Source organism: Spermophilus citellus (genome assembly GCF_964194105.1).
Source record: "Spermophilus citellus genome assembly, chromosome: 17".
NCBI classification, from domain to species: Eukaryota; Metazoa; Chordata; class Mammalia; order Rodentia; family Sciuridae; genus Spermophilus; species Spermophilus citellus.
Window position 1 is genome coordinate 5,866,573 of NC_138199.1, and position 18,847 is coordinate 5,885,419.

General features: G+C 38.1%; 1 protein-coding gene across 1 annotated transcript; it reads right to left on the reverse strand.

Moving 5' to 3' along the window:
• Positions 1–207: 207 nt before the first annotated feature.
• On the reverse strand, positions 208–16,974 carry ZNF287 (zinc finger protein 287). The gene is made up of 6 exons (XM_081271724.1): positions 16,673–16,974; positions 15,052–15,568; positions 13,979–14,076; positions 12,088–12,214; positions 11,529–11,615; positions 208–2,102 (listed from the first exon to the last, which is right to left on the reverse strand). The coding sequence occupies exons 2-6, from the start codon at positions 15,452–15,454 to the stop codon at positions 532–534; spliced, it is 2,286 nt and encodes a 761-aa protein (XP_081127850.1). The 5' UTR covers positions 15,455–15,568; positions 16,673–16,974; the 3' UTR covers positions 208–531.
• Positions 16,975–18,847: the final 1,873 nt, after the last annotated feature.

Below are 18,847 nucleotides of genomic sequence, written 5' to 3' on the forward strand. Positions count from 1 at the left end.
ACAGAAATCTTTGAGATACTTTCAACAATTTTTTTTCTCCAAATCTATTGGATCCATATTACAATTATGGCATAATTGGAAAAGGGAAAGTAACCTTTAATTATTTTAAGGCTTCCAAGCTGGGAAGAAATGAAGGCCCCAAAGATTTTTTTTTCTTTTCTATAATTCCAAGATTACTCTCCAGTGTGAAATCTACTTGATGGATACTTTACCAAGCAACATTCATAAGGCCTCAAAAAGTCTATGAAATACATTGAGTTGATGAGTTACAAGTTTTTGAATATAATTTCATATTTTTCTCTGAAATGAATTAAGTTGATATCAAATAAAGGCTAAGTCAATGAAGTTTCCTTTTTAAATTTCATATCAAATTTAAATGAGTTATATCCATATTACTAATATGGATACTTCTGCTGAGTATCTAACGTATTGCACTTCTTCAGATTTATTTTTAATGTTTTAACACACAGAGCACACAAAGTAAAATTTAAGGATCAAGTTGAAAAACCTAAATGAAGTCTCCCATATCCATTAATTACGATGTTTGACACCCGTATGAACACGTTGATGCTGAATAAGGTTTGTACTCTGAGTGAAAGATTTACCACATATACGACATGCATAGGGCTTCTCTCCTGTGTGAATTCTCTGGTGTTGAATAAGGCATGTTCTCTGGCTAAAATCTTTGTCACATTCATTACATTTATAGGGTCTCTCCCCAGTATGAGTTCTCTGATGTTGATTAAGTGATGACGAATAAATAAAAGCTTTCCCACATTCATTACATTTATAGGGTTTCTCTCCAGTATGAATTCTTTGATGTTGGGTAAGATTTGCACCCTGTCTATAAGCTTTCCCACATATATTGCATTTAAAGGGTTTTTCTCCATTATGAATCCTTTGATGTTGAGTAAGATGCACACTCTGGCTGAATGCCTTCCCACACACACTACATTTATATGGTTTCTCTCCAGTATGTGTTCTATGATGCTGAGTGAGGTTTGCACTCTGGCTGAAGGCTTTCCCACATATATTACATATATAGGACTTTTCTCCAGTGTGAGTAGTTTGATGTTGAATAAGGGTTGAGGAATGAGCAAAGGCCTTTCCACATTCATTACATTTATAACACTTCTCTCCAGAATGAATTCTCTGATGTCGAATAAGGTAAGTGCTCTGACTAAAAACTTTCCAACACTCATTGCATTTATATGGTTTTTTCCCAGTATGTATTTTTTGATGCTGCAGAAGGTGTGTACTCTGACTGAAAGTTTTCCCACATTCGTTGCATATGTAAGGTTTTTCTCCAGTATGAACTCTTTGATGATTAATCAGTGATGAACTATGACTGAAGGTTTTACCACATTCCAAACATTTATATGGTTTCTCTCCAGTATGTGTCCTTTGATGTATAGTAAGGTGTGCACGCTGGCTAAAGTCTTTTCCACAATCATCACACTTATAGGGTTTCTCTCCAGTGTGAATTCTCTGATGTATGGTGAGGTGTGCACGCTGGCTGAAGGCTTTACCACACTGGTGACATTCATATGGTTTTTCTCCAGTATGCATTCTCTGATGTGCAATTAGGGATGAGATATGCCTAAACTCTTTCCCACATTCTTCACATTCATAAGATTTCTCTTTGGCATGGGTACTTTGGTGTTTCAGGAGGGATGGGTATTTCCTAAATTTTTTCCCACACACATTACATTTATAAGGCTTCTCTCCAGGAAGTATTTTCCCATGTACAATACCATATGAGACATTACTGAAGTTTGCCTTGCTTTCATTATAGATAGAAGTTTTATTATCTGATTGTGTATCAAACTGTACAATTAGGTTTGAATGCTTTTCAAAATCATTTCTATATATATCATATTTACTAAGATATTCTTCTGTAGGATCATCTTCTTGTGAAAAATCAGACTTCAAACTGAAATCATATTCATTAGTGGGAAATTTCTTGAAGACGTTTGTAGTTTGTCTCTCTAATCTGTCATCATAGTCATATGGTTCTTCCAATTTGATGGTCTGGGTTCCATCCTGTTTGAGTTTAGGAATATCTTTTACTGGAGTACATGTTTGGACTTCAGTTCCCCATTCTGAAAATGAAAAAAACAATATAAAAAGTCTTCCTCTATTTGGCAAAAAAAAACATAACAACAACATGAATAAAGTGCCTAAAGACTATAGCTCTGACAATCTCAGTAATATGATCCTTAGAGTTTAGGAAAGGAGAATAAAAGGGCAGCAAAACAAGAGTCTAAATTATTCAAAAACAGAGAGGTTCCTCACTCTTCAGCCTGGGTACCGAGTAAATAAAATAGACAAAGCTAAGACAGTGAAAACAGAAGAAAGGGCTATTTGGGATAAATTACTTCACGGAGTAATTTGCATATGTAAGATTTTTCTCCAATATGAACTCTTTGAGGAATGTAGCTCTGCAGTAGAGCACTTGCCTGACTCTTTATATGATGTTTTCATAAAGTAAGCATGCTGACTCTTGTCACTCCCTCTTTCAATCTACCCTGCATAAACCCATATAACATTCCTAAAGCAATCTCATGGAATTCTCTCCCTCCCTCCCTCCCTCTCTCTCTGTTTGTGTTTAGGGGGTACTGGGGATTGAACCCAGGGGTGCTTTACCACTGAGTTACATCCCCAGTCTATATATTATTTTTTATTTTGAGACAGGGTCTTGCTAAGTTGCTTAGGACCTTACTAAATTGCTGAGGCTGTATTTGAACATGGATCCTCCTCCCTCAGCCTCCTGAGCCACTGAGCAGTATCATAGCTAGTATACAGACATATTAAATGAAGTTGAAAAAATCTCTAGATCTCTAGTGTATCTTCAGTAGCCTGAAGCAATTGTTCTCAAAGTACAATCTCAAGAGTAGCATAATAAGCATTACTATTTATTATTCCCTGGAAATGCATTAAAATTATTGGGTCCTATCCAGACATACTGAATTAGAAACTATGGTGGTGGGGCTGAACAATTTGTTTTAGCAAGTACCAAAAGTAGTTTTGCTGCATGCAAAGTTTGAGGGCCACTGGCTTAAAAGTGTTAAAGGAGGAAAAAAATGACTAGGAATGTAGCTCTGCAGTAGAGCACTTGCCTGGCTCTTGCTTCTATTCTCAGTACCAGGAAACAAAATAAAACATAACAGAGAAAGAAAAAGCTCAAAATACCTCCACTTGGCATTCAATCCCCTTATAGTAGAAAAATAGTCCTCTTCTACTATATCCCTTACACTTCATATTCTGCTTAACTTAGTTTGAAATTATCCACTATTCCCACAGGGCCTATAGGTTCTGTGCTAATCCCAAACTCTAGGCACCTTTTTATGATACCTTCTCTACCTATTACAAAAGACGGTTATAGTTCAGCTCCTTCTTAGAACCTAAAATATAGTGTAGTTTGATTCATATATGAAATTGTCTTTTTTATAGGTCAAAATGGCTGACTGTCAATAATCTTGGCATGGTTTAACCTAATATAATGTTGAGCTAATGATGAAATTTGGCCTTATATGATTATCTCACAATTTTGTGTGCTTCTTATATTTTTAACTTATAAACTCTGGGAATAGCTTCTGTTTCTTTTATATTTCCTTCAGAAAACTGGCTAAAGACTTTGGATATGGTAGCTACTCAATTTTTTTATACCTTTATTTCATTTATTTATTTTTATGTGGTGCTGAAGATCGAACCCAGGGTCCTGCACTTGCAAGGTGAGCGCTCTACTGCTGAGGCACAACCCCAGCCTTACCACTCAATTTTTAACTGATAAAATAAATAAGAATAATTTGTAAAAAGGTAAACTCAAATCAAAGTGTGCACACACACACAAAACCAAATACACAAAAAACTGGCTATGAGGGAGTCAAGTATGTATTTGTTGATGCCTATTATGTTTCCAGTATGATAATTTGAAACAAATTTCATGATATAATCTTTTGAAATGGTGGGAAGCATATAACTTGTAAGTATTAAGAATTATATACTGGGGATTGGGGGTGTGGCTCAAACGGTAGTGCACTCGCCTGGCATGCATGCGGCCCAGGTTTGATCCTCAGCACTACATACAAAAACAAAGATGTTGTGTCCGCCGAAAACTAAAAAATAAATATTAAAATTTTCTCTCTCTCTCTTAAAAAAAGAATTATATACTGTAATATCAAATGTAGAATTTAAAATATAGGAAAAATAGTCCTAGATAGTTCAGAAACTTTTTAAGATGCAGTTCAAAGTACAATAACTTTATCAATATATTCCTTCAGTAGGAGAGTATGTAGATATTGAAAATATTAGCTACATAAATCAGTAAGAGACTTGTTAGAGGGTAGTAGAATATTGATAACTGATAAAATAGATCTAGTTACATTTATATGAAAAGGTGTTCAGGACACATGGTTAAGTGAAGAATGGCAGGTATGTAGCAGCAGGTAGAGCAAGATCCCACCTATGTAAAGATACGCTCTATGTATTATAGACAGGCACAGAAAGACACTGATAATCTAAGGAGAGAAGGTACTGGTAATGACCCAGGGGAGGGAGACATATGAAATTTGCTTCCTTGTAGTGCTTGAATTTACAAACTACTTTTACTCAAATACATAAATCATAATTGACACTAGAAAATGTTTAGGAGTAATGTTAAATGAAAAAAGCAGAATCATAGCTAGTATACAGATATATTAGATGAAGTTGAAAAATAATAAATTATAGGTTTTATTTTCTAATTTTCAATTAATTTGCTATATTATTTTTTTCTGCTATGAAGTACCAGAAATGTTGTTATACTGTTATAGAAGGAAAAAAAATTAAAACCAACTTTCTCAAACCAGGATTCGTTACCCTGCCCCAAAATAACAAAATGAGAATGTAAGTAAACACATACAAAAAAAGGATGGGCTAGTACCATAAGCTCAGTTTAACTTCTATCTAATCAGAATCAGTCTATGGCAATGTGCATATACCTGAAAAGGAAGTATTACAGTTATGTTTTTTTTTAATAGTGCTGGGGATAAACCCAGGAGCTCATACATGCTAGGCAAGTACCACTATCTACCATTGAGCCACATCCCAACCCTATAGTATAATTAATAAGCTTAAGCAACAAGTTTGAATGATGACCATGAACATAATGCTACTATAATAATACATTTTTTTAAAAATCAGGTTATTAGAAATTAAACAAACTGAGATCAGTAAGCAGGGCTTAAAAACGTGTATATACTTAATCAAAATGGTTAGTAAAAAGTGGTATCTGTTGGCTAATATTAGACCAAACAGTGGTGTAATATTTCTAATATAGAAGATCAACCCTGACTTAGGTAATCAAGAAAAGCCTCAGGGAGAAGTATGATTTGAGCTCAGCCTGAAAGAATGGCTAGGTCCTGTATAAACATAAAGAACTATGAAAGTTCTAAGACTTAATGGCTACTAAAGACCAAAAGTAGTATTCTATTTATGAATTACCAAAGTTTTCATTTCCTGAAGCAAAACTGGTTAGGTATTGTAACTAAATGTTCTATTTATTATATATCTCTGATCTGGAAAGACAGTAAAATCCTCAGAGGCCAAAAATCAAATAAAAGCAGGAAGGCAGCTGGGTACTGGTGGCTCATGCCTGTAAACTCAGCAGCTAGGGAGGTTGAGGCAGGAGGATAAAAAGTTCAGAGACAGCTTCAGCAACTTAGCAAGACCCTTCTCAAAATAAAAAAAGAGGGCTAAGGGTGTGGCTCATTGATTAAGTGCCCCTGGGTTCAATCCCCAGTACAAACAAACAAACAAACAAACAAAAACTCCAAACAAAAACAATAAAACAAAAACAAAAAGCAGGAAGGAAGGCAGTTACAGCTGAAGTTGGTTGCTCGAAATGGCTCCTTCATCCCATTGATAACCTTGAGCTTCCATTTTGAGGGTGCCAAGGGCTAATGTGACAGAAGCCCAACCAGAAGTGAAGCTGGGAGGAGTCCCTTGCAAAGAGGATTAAATATGATGCAAGAATAACAAAAGCCCAAAAAACTAACCTCCATAGGGGGAAAGAAATAACTGGCCTTTCTTAGTCTTGGTGTTTGTTCACTTCAAGGAGCAAAATCTCTTCTTAAAATGCATAACTACAAACTGCCCCTTCTTGGGCATTGATAGCTCTAATTTGTGCTCTCTGAAAGGTCTAAAAAACTTCTCATGCTGTGAAGTTAGGTCTAAGTACTCCCAGATTGGCAGCATCTCCCCAGACACTATACTAATTCTAGCCCAGGGGAGGCTCATTTCCATTATAGTTCATGTGTTTTCTCACTGTTTACAGTGTGCTGAATTGATTCTCCAATGAATTTAGTGTGCTACAGGTATATTTTATACCATTCTGCCAATTAAAGGTCATAAATTATGAAAAAGAATTAGTTTTTCAAATAGAATGAACCTTGAAATACCTAATTACCATAAGTTATTATTTTTTTTAAACAGTGAAGCAATTTACTCTAAGGCAGTATGGACTATTCTGTTATTATTGTTTAACTATTACAATTAATGTTGTATTCTAGCATCAATATTGGTAGACATATAAGTCTAAATAAGAAAAAAAAGAATAGGAAAGTAAGATGTGAAAGAATGTATCAATGATTAATTATTTTGCAAAGAGAAAATAGGACAGATAAACCAGAAACAAATGAATATGGTTATCTATAGGTAGTGGATGGGAAAAGTGTAGAAGGTATAGGAGTGCATATCTTTTATATGGTTTTGGCTTCTGAACAATGTTAATGTTTTTACATACTCAAAAATGTAAAATAAAAGATAATTTAAAAAGAAAACACTCCCCTTAGTGGGATATATTCCAACAACTAAAAGGACTGCAAAGAAGTCTTGAATATTCTAGACAGTTTGGTAGTAACCTTGGTATAACTCTGAAACTATTTCTGTGTGTAACATATGATAGAACAAATAAGTAAATATACCGATTATGGTGAAAAACAGCTTATTCAGTGTATGGGAAAGAAGGCACAAAATACAAATACAATATTGAAATATACAAAATGAAAAAGTCTTCTGGTATTGGATTTGAATTAAGAGTTATGAGTAAGAACTCATGACTTTAAAAAACAAACAAACAAACAAACAAAAAAACCCCAAACTGCTGGACACAGTGGCACATGCCTGTAATCCCAACAGTTTGGGAGGCTGAGGCAGGAGGACTGCAAGTGAGGAAACTTAGTGAGGACCTAAACAACATAGTGAGAACCTGTCTCCAAATAAAAAATATAAAAAAGGGGCTGGGGATATGGCTTACTGGTTAAGCAGCCCTGGGCTCGATCCCTGGTAACAAAAACAAACAAAAACTATAGGGCTGTGGGTATAGCTCAGTTGGTAAGGCCCTGGGTTCAATCCCCAGCAACACATACACCCCCGCCCCCACACACACAGAAAACCAACAACTATATATAAAGTGGATATAGGAATATGTAAAAATGAATCCCATCTAATGTATGAAATATGTCAAGAGCTTTGTAATGTTGTGAACAACCAATAAAAAAATGAATCCCATTGTTATGCATAATTATAATGTACTAATAAAAAATAAGGAATAAGAGTCGAAAAATTGTGGAAAAAAAACACCCCAAAACTTCTGACAACATGGATGACCCTTTGAAGACATTATGTTAAGTGAAATAAGACAGTAAAAAAAAAATCAAATATTGTATGATTTCACTTATATGCTATATCTAGAATCATCAAATTTATAGAAACAATGTAGAATGATGGTTACCAGAGAGTGAAGGAAGGAGAAATGAGGAGTTGTTATTTAATAAGTACAGACTTTCAGTTTTATAAGATGAAAACGTTGTGGAGATTAGTTGTACAACAATGTAAATATATTAAACGCCACTGAACTTGAAAACGGTGAAGATGAGGGCGGGGGCTGGGGCTGGGACTCAGGGGGTGAGCGCCTGCCTAGCACGTGTGAGGCCCTGGGTCCCTCCCTCAGCACCACAGATAAATAAATAAAAGTACTGTGTCCACCCCAAACTATATATATATATCCCCCCCCCCCTTGGAGAAATTCCAGGTCTCAGGTAAGTAAAAGGGGAGGAGTATCTATTATACCCGAAAGCAAGGAAACGCTCTAAGACTAATAGTTGTGTCAGAGAGATGGTGGCCTTGGTTTGACTGACTCACGTTGCCTAAATGTGGGACGGCTGGGTATTAAAACCAAAACAACAAAATAACTGGAATGAGTGAACTAACAACACTTTGAATCTTTAAAAACTCCCTTAGTCCATGTGTGTGGCTCATACACATAAAAAAATGGGAAGGAGGCAGACCTATTCTTTTTTTTTCTGCATTTCCTTCCTGCTCGAATAGAAACGTTATATTCCTAATCAGTTTTCCACCACAGATTCCTCCGCCACAGATTCCTCCGCCAGAAGCCATAGTCCCTGCGTTTCCACTTCCGGTCCACCATTCTGTTGCCTTAATTTCTCCACCGCGGGTAAGGGCCCTCGAATATGCAAACGTGAAACGGCCAAAAAGTAGCTGGGGCTGGAGTTGTGGATCAGTGGCCAAGTACTTGCCTCATGGGGTTCGATCTTGAGCACCACATAAAAATAAATGAAATAAAGATATTGTGTCCATGTATAATTAAAAAAAAAAAGTGACTTGCTGTTAGGGATCTTAACTACATAAGGAAATGGGACCAAATTGGCGGGCTTGGTGAAAGTGGAGCCCACCAGGAGGTAGGAGGCAAAGAGACACGCAGAGAGGGTCACAAAGCTGGAGAGGAAGGAGCCTTAAGAGGCCGCCCGCTTCACAGCACGACCCCAGAGTGCTGGGTGTGCAAGGAGAGGCGCCCCCCAGCGAAGCGGGGCGGAAGACCTGTTCTTTTCTTTCTTTCTTTTTTTTTTTTTTTTAATATCTTTTTATTTTTTATTTTTATGTGGGGTTGAGGATCGAACCCAGGGTCCCGCGCATGCCAGGCGAGTGCACTACCGTCCCCGGAAGACCTGCTCTTTACTGGAGGATGCTATTAATCATTTAGAAGAGATTATGAATCAAGAAAAAAAAAATCACAGTTTTGCAACCAGCAATGCAATAAGGCAAGGATCATCAATGGATATTAAAAACCTTAAGTGAAAGGTTGTCAAGGAATAGAACAGTTATTTACCCTCAAAGTATCATTCCATAGACTACTTATTTATTAGAGGAAAAAAATATGCACCTTTAAAATGATGTGACCTGTAGACACCACCTTAAACAAACTGAGCATCATCAATGAGGAGACAAACTAGGAAATGAGCCTCTTGAGGAAGTGCATGGAAAGCAACATCACCTTTGAAATATTTTTGACAAAATGTTTAATCTGAATTTCATTAGGAGGAAAAAAATCAGGCAAATCTTAAAGAAAAAAAATTTTTCAGCTATTTATTGTCCAGGATAAAATTCGATATGCTCCTCCTGAACAGGACTGACTGTGTACAGACCAAATGTAATTCCCATATTGGAAGAACCATGGATGGTGATAGAAATTTTAGAAGGCCCATCCTTCAGGGACAATGTGGGCATTCTAACAGTAAAAAAAAAAAAAACAAAAAAACACAAAACAACCACAAAAAAACTGGCTTGGATCCTTTAAAAAAGGTCAATAATCTTGAAAGATTAAGTGGTGCATGTTTGAAATCCCAGTGGCTTGGGAGGTTGAGGCAGGAGGATCACAAATTCAAAGGCAGCCTCAACAGCTGAGTGAGGACCTAAGCAACTTAGCAAGACCCTGTCTCAAAATAAAATATAAAAAAGGTCTGGGATGTGGCTGGGTGGTTAAGCACTTCTGGGTTCAATCCCTGGTACAGGGAAAAAAAAAAAAAAAGAAAGGAAAAAAGGTTGAAGAACACTTCTATGTTAAAAGGGACTTGGGGCTGGGGATAGGGTTCAAGTGGTAGCGTGCTCGCTTGGGATGCGCAGGGCACTGGGTTCGATCCTCAGCACCACATTTAAATACATAAATAAAGATGTTGTGTCCACTGAAAACTAAAAAATAAATATTAAAAATTCTCTCTCTTTTTTTTTTTTAAAAAAAAGGGACTAATGAGGGCTGGAGTGGTGGGTCAGTGGTAGAGTACTTGTCTGTCATGTGGGAGGCACAGGGTTCTATTCTCAGCACTGCATATGAATACAGATCCGTTGACAACTAAAAAAAAGGGGGAGGGGACTAATGATGTGAGATAAATAAATGGAACATGAGATTTCTGACGGATCCTAGACTGGGGAGGAAAATATCTATAAAGGATATTTGAGGAAATCTGAATATTTGGCCATGTATATCAATAACTATTGTATAAATGTTAAATATCTAGAGAGAGAACGGTGGTGTGCTTATGTAGAAGAATGTTCATGCTTTTAGGAGATATTCAGGGGTAAGATGTTATGACTAAATTTCAAATGGTTCAGTGCAAAAACAAAGGTGTGTGTAAAATGTCTAAATGATAATTAGTGATTTCAGGTAAAAAGTATATAGTTGTAACTTTTCTTTAGGTTTGAAATCTTAAATAAAATTGTGGAGGAGAGAAGAATGAACGGTAACAATCAAAAAGGCCATCAATGGGGACAAGTTCAATAAATTATAAAACAACCAATAAAATATGATGCAGATATTAAAAAAGAAATGAAAAAGCTCTTCACATGCTCATTTGGAATATTTTTCAAGATATATTTTCAGGTAAAATATGCTAAAAACAAAACAATATGCATAGTATGCTACTGTTTATGTTGCAAAATGGAGGAAAAATTTTTCTATTAACTTTATGTGCAAAAAACCCAATCACCCATCCAACCCCAAATAGATATCTGAAACAACTGTTTACCTATAACACAGAGCCAGATTTTATTTAAAAATAAAAAATTACTAAAATTATGTTAAAATCCAGGTTTTATTGTGGAGATGAACAGTTGTTCAAGACTCACCTGGAAGGAAGCCTCTATAGGAAAACAGTAGTTAATAGTCAAGATCTAATAAGAGTGGTTGCTGCTGGACGATGTAGCAACTGGGTGAATATGGTATGTAGGTGGGAGACTTTTGTCTCTATATATGGCTTTATATATTTAAAAAATTTTTAATTTTGTGAATATATAAGTTTTAAAGTAATTTGGAAATAAAAAAGAAGGAAATTAAGAGAGTGGAGACGGGAGATATAGGGGTTTGTTAGTTAACAGAAAAAAAGAAACTCAAATGTAAGTTTTGAAAATGGAGCAATGGGAAAGTCCCAGGGAAGCTCTAAAAGATGGTACTTAGGGGTCACATAGGATAAAATGAGAAGGGACACAGGGGAAAGGTAGCAAAATAATATTTGAAAACTCTCTTCCTTTTTTACTTTCTTCTGTAAAAAGCAATACCAAAACAGCTCAGAATTCTTTACCAGCTGCTATGACTTTGCAAAGAATGATTTAGCCATATTTGATAAATAATTTCAAAACATTTTGGATATAGACTATTAAGTGCAAAGAAGCCCATGTGCTGGCTTTTCTCTTACCTGGACTAGGGCCTTCTAAAATTTCTTTTATCACCATCCATGGTTCTTCCAATATGGGAATCACAGTTGGTCTGTAGACGGTCAGTCCTGTTCAGGAGGAGCATAATGAATTTTATCCTGGACAATAAATAGCTGTAAAAAATGTATTACCTGACTTCTACTAAAACTTCTATAGGAAAATAACAGTTCAGGGACATGATTTAGTAAGATACTTAGGTCTCATCGTTTTCAGAGCAAGGATTAAAAATTTCCTGCTACCCAAGAGAATGTATGTCTGGAGATCCTACGGAAGAATTCTTTCCTTTGAGCAGTAGAGAATGGGCAAGACAGTGTTGAGTAGCCGTCAAGAGGCAGCACTATGAAATTGTGCATTAAAACTTTCATTAGTTATCTTTTATTTGGGAAAAGAAAGAACACAGTCATTTCTGTGCCTGAATGAGATGAAACACTCATCTCTAGACCTTATTTTTAGCCAAGTACTTCAGAGCCTTCTTAACGACTAGGGGCAGAAACATACCCCGGGGGGAACACTGGGAGGAGAGGTGTGGACAATCCTTACCTAGAGAAACCATGTTCCAATAGTTTTGTAATGTCACCGTCTTGTACAATTCCTTCTGTACAGGACGCATTAGCTCCCAGTCCTCTTGGGTGATGTCTACAGCCACATCTTTGAATGTCATTGATTCCTAAAATATCAAATACAACTTAACTTGGCTCAAGAACTAATGGAAAGACTGGGTATGCAAGTGGTGGTGGGAATAGGGGATCAAGAATATTAAATTTTAGGACTCTAAAAGTTTGTCTAGTCAAAACCTTCACCTAATGTATAGACCACAGCATCCTTCAAGGGCCCTAATGAGAAGTTTAAAAATAAAGGAAAATTTCTTGTTTTCAATTAGTACTAGAGTACACACTGATGGTTTTCGTTTTAAAGAAAAAGGGTAGGCCAAGGGATATAGTCAGTGGTGCAGACAGCACTTGCCTAGCATGCTCAAGTCCCTGGGGTTTGATTCCCAGCACCACTCACACTCACTGCCCCCCACCCCACCCCCCAAAAAAGAGGAAGAAAAATGAGGAGAAAGAGGTTTTGAATTTTAAACACATATAACACAGAGTTAAATGATTTTCAAGTTTTATCCTAAGAATAAATTCAACATGTTATAATACACATGTTGGTTGTGGGTTGTGGGGTTGTGGCTCAGTGGTAGAGTGCTTGCCTAGCATGCAAGAGGCACTGGGTTCGATCCTTGGTACCATATGAAAATAAAAAATAAAATAAAATAAAGGTCATCTACAACTAAAAAATAAAAAAACACATTTATATGTTCTATAATATAAATGTAATGTTCTTTTAAAAAATAAAACTGAAACCAACAACCACACTGTTGAATCACTGCACTTCTAGATGCATCTCTCAGTTCGGGAAGGTTAGTATCCCTTTTTGCTCCCTTCTTAAAAAATTTTTGTTAAAAATATTTCTTGATTACTGTTACCTATTTTTTTTTCAAATAATTATCACACACTAAAAAAATCACTTTGAGATATTAAAGTCACATTAAATTTATAATTGAGAAAGAAGTGATTATAGTTTCTTTTATGTCTTATAAGATGCATATAATATGAAAGATGCAAAATTTATACTATGCTTAGTTTTAGATTTTTTAAAATTTTGTCATCTGGTTTTTAATGTGTATGTAAAAGAGGGATACGTTTTTGCATGTTACTTTCTGTGGCAGTCATTTTACTCAAATTTTCAACTACTGTTTCTAACAGTTTTTCCCTTGATTTTCTTAGTTCTCTAGGTAAATGTTCACATCATCTATAAATAATCATTTTGATTTGATTGTCCAAGGTTTTTTAATTATAGGCCATGTATATTTTCCCAATAAGTCTTTCTCTTAAGGTGGCCTAACTTGCTATTCCTTAGTGTAACACCTCTCATGATCAAGATCACAGAATGCACACAGCCTTTAATTACTTGTTAATGAGGAAAAATAATATTAGCAAATATTATTTATTAATCACTTAATAAAGGTAGTAAAGGGTAGCCAAAAGTCTCATAATATTTTCTTCTTACAATCTGAAGAGGTAAATTCTACATATTGAAAATGAGTAACTTAGACTAAGTGGGTAAATATCTTATTCCAAAATCATGAATTCAATGGCAGAGCCAGGAACCAAAACCTGGATTCCACCTGACCATGTAGGTTAATCTCTTAACCTCTATACGGTGTTACTAACTTAAAAGTCAAGGAGTGAGGAAAGGCATATTAAGGGAAATCGAGCACATTTACTGAAGAGTTCAAGGTAATGAAAGAGAGAAACTCAGGTTTAGGTCCTAGTAGTTAGGGCTTTTGAGGGTTCACCAGCTATCGAGTAGGATTCACAACAAAAAATGCTCTCTCATACTAAGAAGGCACTTTAAAATCACAAAAGAAACTTAAACTCACTTTGGTTACCAAGTCATTGAGCCACCCTGCCTGGAAAGCATGCCTTCCTCTGGGATCTTCCTCTTGAATCACCTGGGAAAGAGCAGCGTTCTGAGGAACTATGGAAGAGAAAGAAACCATTATGGATATTAGCCCTGTTCAAATAGCCTAGGAAATCCTTCACCAAATACATGCCTACACTATTCTCTCTTTTAATGGGACTCTCTTTTAACCCAGGGACTCACACATGCTAGGCAAGTACTCTGCCACTGAGCTCCATGCCAGCCTTTATAAAGTTTTATTTTGAGAGTCTTGCTAAATTGCAGAGGCTGGCCTTAAACTTATGATCCTCTTGCTTCAAACTCTGGAGTAGCTGGGATCATAGGTATGGGTCAGTGTGCCTGGCTAGATGCTTAGACTTTTCTTTTTAAAAGAATTTTATTTATTTTTATGTGGTGCTGAGGATTGAACCCAGTGCCTCACATGTGCAAGGCAAGTGTTCCACTACTGAGGTACAACCCCAGCCCTAGACTTTTCTTGAAATGAGAAGTGAACAGAAAGCTGAAAAAGCACTCATACTTCAAAGTCAGAGGGAAGGGCCAATCACTTGTCCTAAGACATCAATGCAGAGTTCAAAAACAAGTCTGCTCTGGGACTGTTAAGTGTTTGTAGAAAATTCAGTATTTTCTACTAAATCCTTATTTGATCTAAAATGTGTGAATTGTCTCTTTCTTAAGATGAGAATATTCTTTGGAATTTCTATCTTTCTGGAAATCACAGTGCAAGTGATTTATTAGTAGAGTGGTATAAACCTCTTCGAGTTACCTTTCTAGGGATTCACACAGAGGTTAATTTGGTTGTGTCAAGTGAATCTCTCCCGAAACTTCTCCTCTGGCTTTAGATATTGTGTTTGGTTTAAGTAATCTTGAGGGGGAACACTATGTAGGATGGAGCTCATGTTAAAGCCTGTTCTCACTCCTTAACTCAATTATCTTTTTTCTCTCCAATTTCTTTAAAGGAGCTATTCTCAGAAGTACTAATTGTCTTCTCTAACCACCCAGGGATTCCTCCCCTCTCTGCTCTACAATTCTCACCTTCCTCTTCTAGAATCTGAGTCAAATCCTCTACCAGAGTCACCACTTCCTCGCTGCTCTCTGGATACTGGGACTTTACCCAAGTCCTAACCTCCCCAGGCAGGATGGTTAGGAACTGCTCCAGCACCAGTAGCTCCAAGATTTGTTCCTTTGAGTGAATCTCAGGCCTCAACCACTTAAGGCAGAGCTCTCGGAGTTGACTCAATGCCTTTCGAGGACCAGCCAGGTCTGGGTACAGAAAATTCCTAAAATTCTGCCGACAGGTCTCAGTGTCACGCAAGAGTCTTGAAGTAAGGGTTTGCTTCTCAACATTGTGGGTTCCACTTTGAACTTTGTCTGGCTTCCACATTAGAAGGATTTGTGAGCGTGAAGAACTGGTCATCCTCTTTCTTGAGGCTAACATATCTATAGACAGGACAGTCAATCTGGCAATATCCTTTATTTCTCCAGTAATTAGCCAACTGCTTGAAGTCTTATGCTACAGCCATAAAACCATTTTTATCAAGAGCTGCTGCAGCTAGGGGCAGAACAGAATATAGGTAGAGTTAGTGGCCTTAGTTACAAAATCTGAGCCCAGAACTTGCAGGGATGAATGAGACCCTGAAACACAAGAATGGACCACATGGTCAAGAATTTCTGGTGTACTCTGCTACACACACACACACACACACACACACACTCCTCTGTATGCACAAATTAGTTTATTTGAGTTTACTTCCATCTTCTTCCCTTTTATTCTTGGACTTGTAATAGAACTTCATTGTGTTTAGGGGTGGTGGGAAGGATGGAGCTACCACAAAATGGTGTTAGAAGCTATAATTTAAAGAATCCTGAGCAAAATGACGAACTTCTAATTTGTTGAAACAAAAATTAAATATTTTTTTTTTTAACAGAAAAAGATGTTTGAGATTTTAGTCACTGATGTAACAGAAGCTGTAATGACTTAACTGGTCCTCAGGAATACAGCAAACCTACCGTTACTGGGAATAAACTGGGAAGAAAATTTCTTCTTAATAAAGTGCTCAGGGTTCCCAAGGGAACTCTCAGAGGAAAATGGCAAGCCATTTATCTGATTTGCATGTTAATGCCAGACTATTCTAGTTTTTCACTATCAGAGGCCTGAAAAAACAAGCTGTTTGACTGGGAAGCGTGGCAAAGATTGTTGTGATTGGAAAACATTTCAGTGCTTCAGGAGGAAACAGTTCCTTAAGGACACTTTCGGGACCAGGATTCCAGAAGAGAACCTCCGAAGTGGCCTGATCTGCAGGAGAACCCACACCCACCTGTCCCCTTGCTCCAGCCCTCAGACCTACTCAACCACAGTCGTGACACCAAAGAGAACTGTTTACAAGGCTCTGCGAAGATGCAATGGCCTCGCCTGGACTGCCTCCCCTTCCCAGCCGGTCCCTTTTACACCCTTTCAGAGGAAGGCAGAGGGCAGCGGGGGGACAGCCTGGACCCCAGCGACTTGCAACGATGGGTACGCGCGTCCCCAGGCTCCCCACCCCCAGCTTCCACTCCCTGTGCCTTCCCTGCAGGGCGCGAGCACGGCGCCCTGGGCGTCGAGGGCTCGGGGGTCTGGCCTTGATCGCACGGACACTCGCGCCCGGGACATCGTTACCTGTCGCTGGGACCCCGTCACTCCGCAGCCAGAGCGGCCCGAGAGGCCACAGGCAACAATGGCGGCGGCGTCACGGGCGCCTGCGTGGCGGGCTCTGTTCCGCGCTGCAGAGGGACCTCTGGCTCTGCCACTTCTTTTCTCGGGAAGGATTATGCGACTCCAGAAGAAGGCGCACGTCCCAACCCGGTGCTGAGAAACCCGGCCTGAAACCCCCTCGCCTTGGCTTCGCCGCGACCTCGCCTGTGCGCCACTGCGCATGTGCGCCAGGAGAACGCTGCGCGCTCGCAGAGCCAATCGGAACCAGAGTTCTGGCCTTCACTTCCCGGGGCCCTGGACCTGTCTCCATGGCAACCTCCTCCACCCATCCTCCGGACTGGCTCGTCAGCCTGCAAGGTTTTGAAGGGAATTCTCAAGTTTGTCTGGGTAGAGACAGGTCTGATAGAGAACTTGGATGTCGGAGAGTTACCAGTGGCTGGTAGAATGCTTGGAGGTGGATGCCCCGCGCCAACTACCCAGAGAAAATGGCATGCCAGTGTTCCTAGGGAAGGAAGGGCAGGCAAGATTGGGTCTAAAAAGAGCAAAACCCTGAAGTGGTGTTTCAGGATGTACTGGGCATAGACACTTAAGGGTTCGGAGTATCTTCTCAGGAATTTGACAGAACAACATATTCCAGGTGTTCCTGATATCTACTGCTCTGTTAACCACTCCAAAAGGTAGTAGTTTAAAAAAAAACAACCACTTAATTATGCTCTTCGATGGTGAGGGTCAGGAATTTGGAAGGGGGATGGTCTGGGTGGATATTCTCTATCTCACTGTGTCTAGCTTCTGTTGAGATGACTTGATGCTGGAGATGTTCCCTTTCCACATGTTTTTTTCACCTACATGTTTGGTACATGGGGTACCAAGTAGATGGCTTAAGGAAGGATGAGCTCAGCTTGGATTTAATCTGAGTGCTTAAGTGTGTTCTCTTCAACACAATAGACTCAGGTAGGTGGATTTATTACCTGGGGGGCTCTGGGTTGGAGTGTTCAAGTGAACAAGAAAGAATACCTGTGTCTAAGTATGACATACTTTAGAAGCCACCTACACCAATTATGCTATATTCTTGGTCAAAGCACTCACAAGCCTGCATAAAATCAAGTAGAGGCAGATGTAGACATCTTGGGGGGGGAGTGCCAAAGAGAATATCACCACATTAAGGAAATATTAATAAAAAGAAAGTTGGGAAGTGTGATGGTTTTTGATGAGTCTACTTGGCTAGGCTATAGGTCCCTGCTATTCAAGTAAACACTAATCTAGGTGTTGCTATACAGGTCTTTTGTAGATGTGATTAAAGTCCAAAAACTCAAGTTGAACTAAGTATGGGAGTTAATCATAGATAATTTGAATGGGCATGATCCAATCAGTTAAAAGGTCATAATGGCAGAACCGATCAAGGCTCCCCTGATGAAAAACATCCACCTATATACCTTCTCTTTCAGCCTGCTCTTCCTGATAGGCCACCTTTGAACTTGTTTAGTCATCCCCCTCAATTGAGTAAATAAATTTCTTGAAATAAATCTCTTATATAGCTTACTGGTTCTGTTTCTCTTGTTGAGTCCTGACTGATACAAATAACAATCCTAATATCTGGTAAAATAGAATCTAAGAACCCAAGGGAATAAATGTTTTACATTTGTAAAAATAAATATCGACAGAGAAGATATACTCACCATATGTATATATACCTAACAAAAAGGCCTCAAAATACACCAAATGATAACTGATATAACTGCATGGAGAAAATATAAATAACTACTGAAGCTAGAAATTTTAATATGCCCTCTAGTGCACACTCTGATGTGTCGTCAGGATCTTCCTTTGGGTTGATGCATTCAATTTCCTAGTTGCCAGTGTGTTTGACAGCTGATAGTTTGCCCCTAAATAAATCCTTGGAAGTTATACTGGCTGATTAGAATTGCCTCTTACATGTTGTATCTCCTCCCCAAGGACGGTCAATATCCAAAGACTGTTCAATACAAATGTTCAAAGATCTGGTCCCCTTGCCTCAATTTTTAAACTCTCTAAAAGTCCACCCTGGCTTAAGAGTTCTTCTAGGGACCCAAGGAGTCCTCTGTTGGAATCACACAGCATTTCAGCTAATTCCCATGCCCAGTCCTTTTTACATTTTTCTAT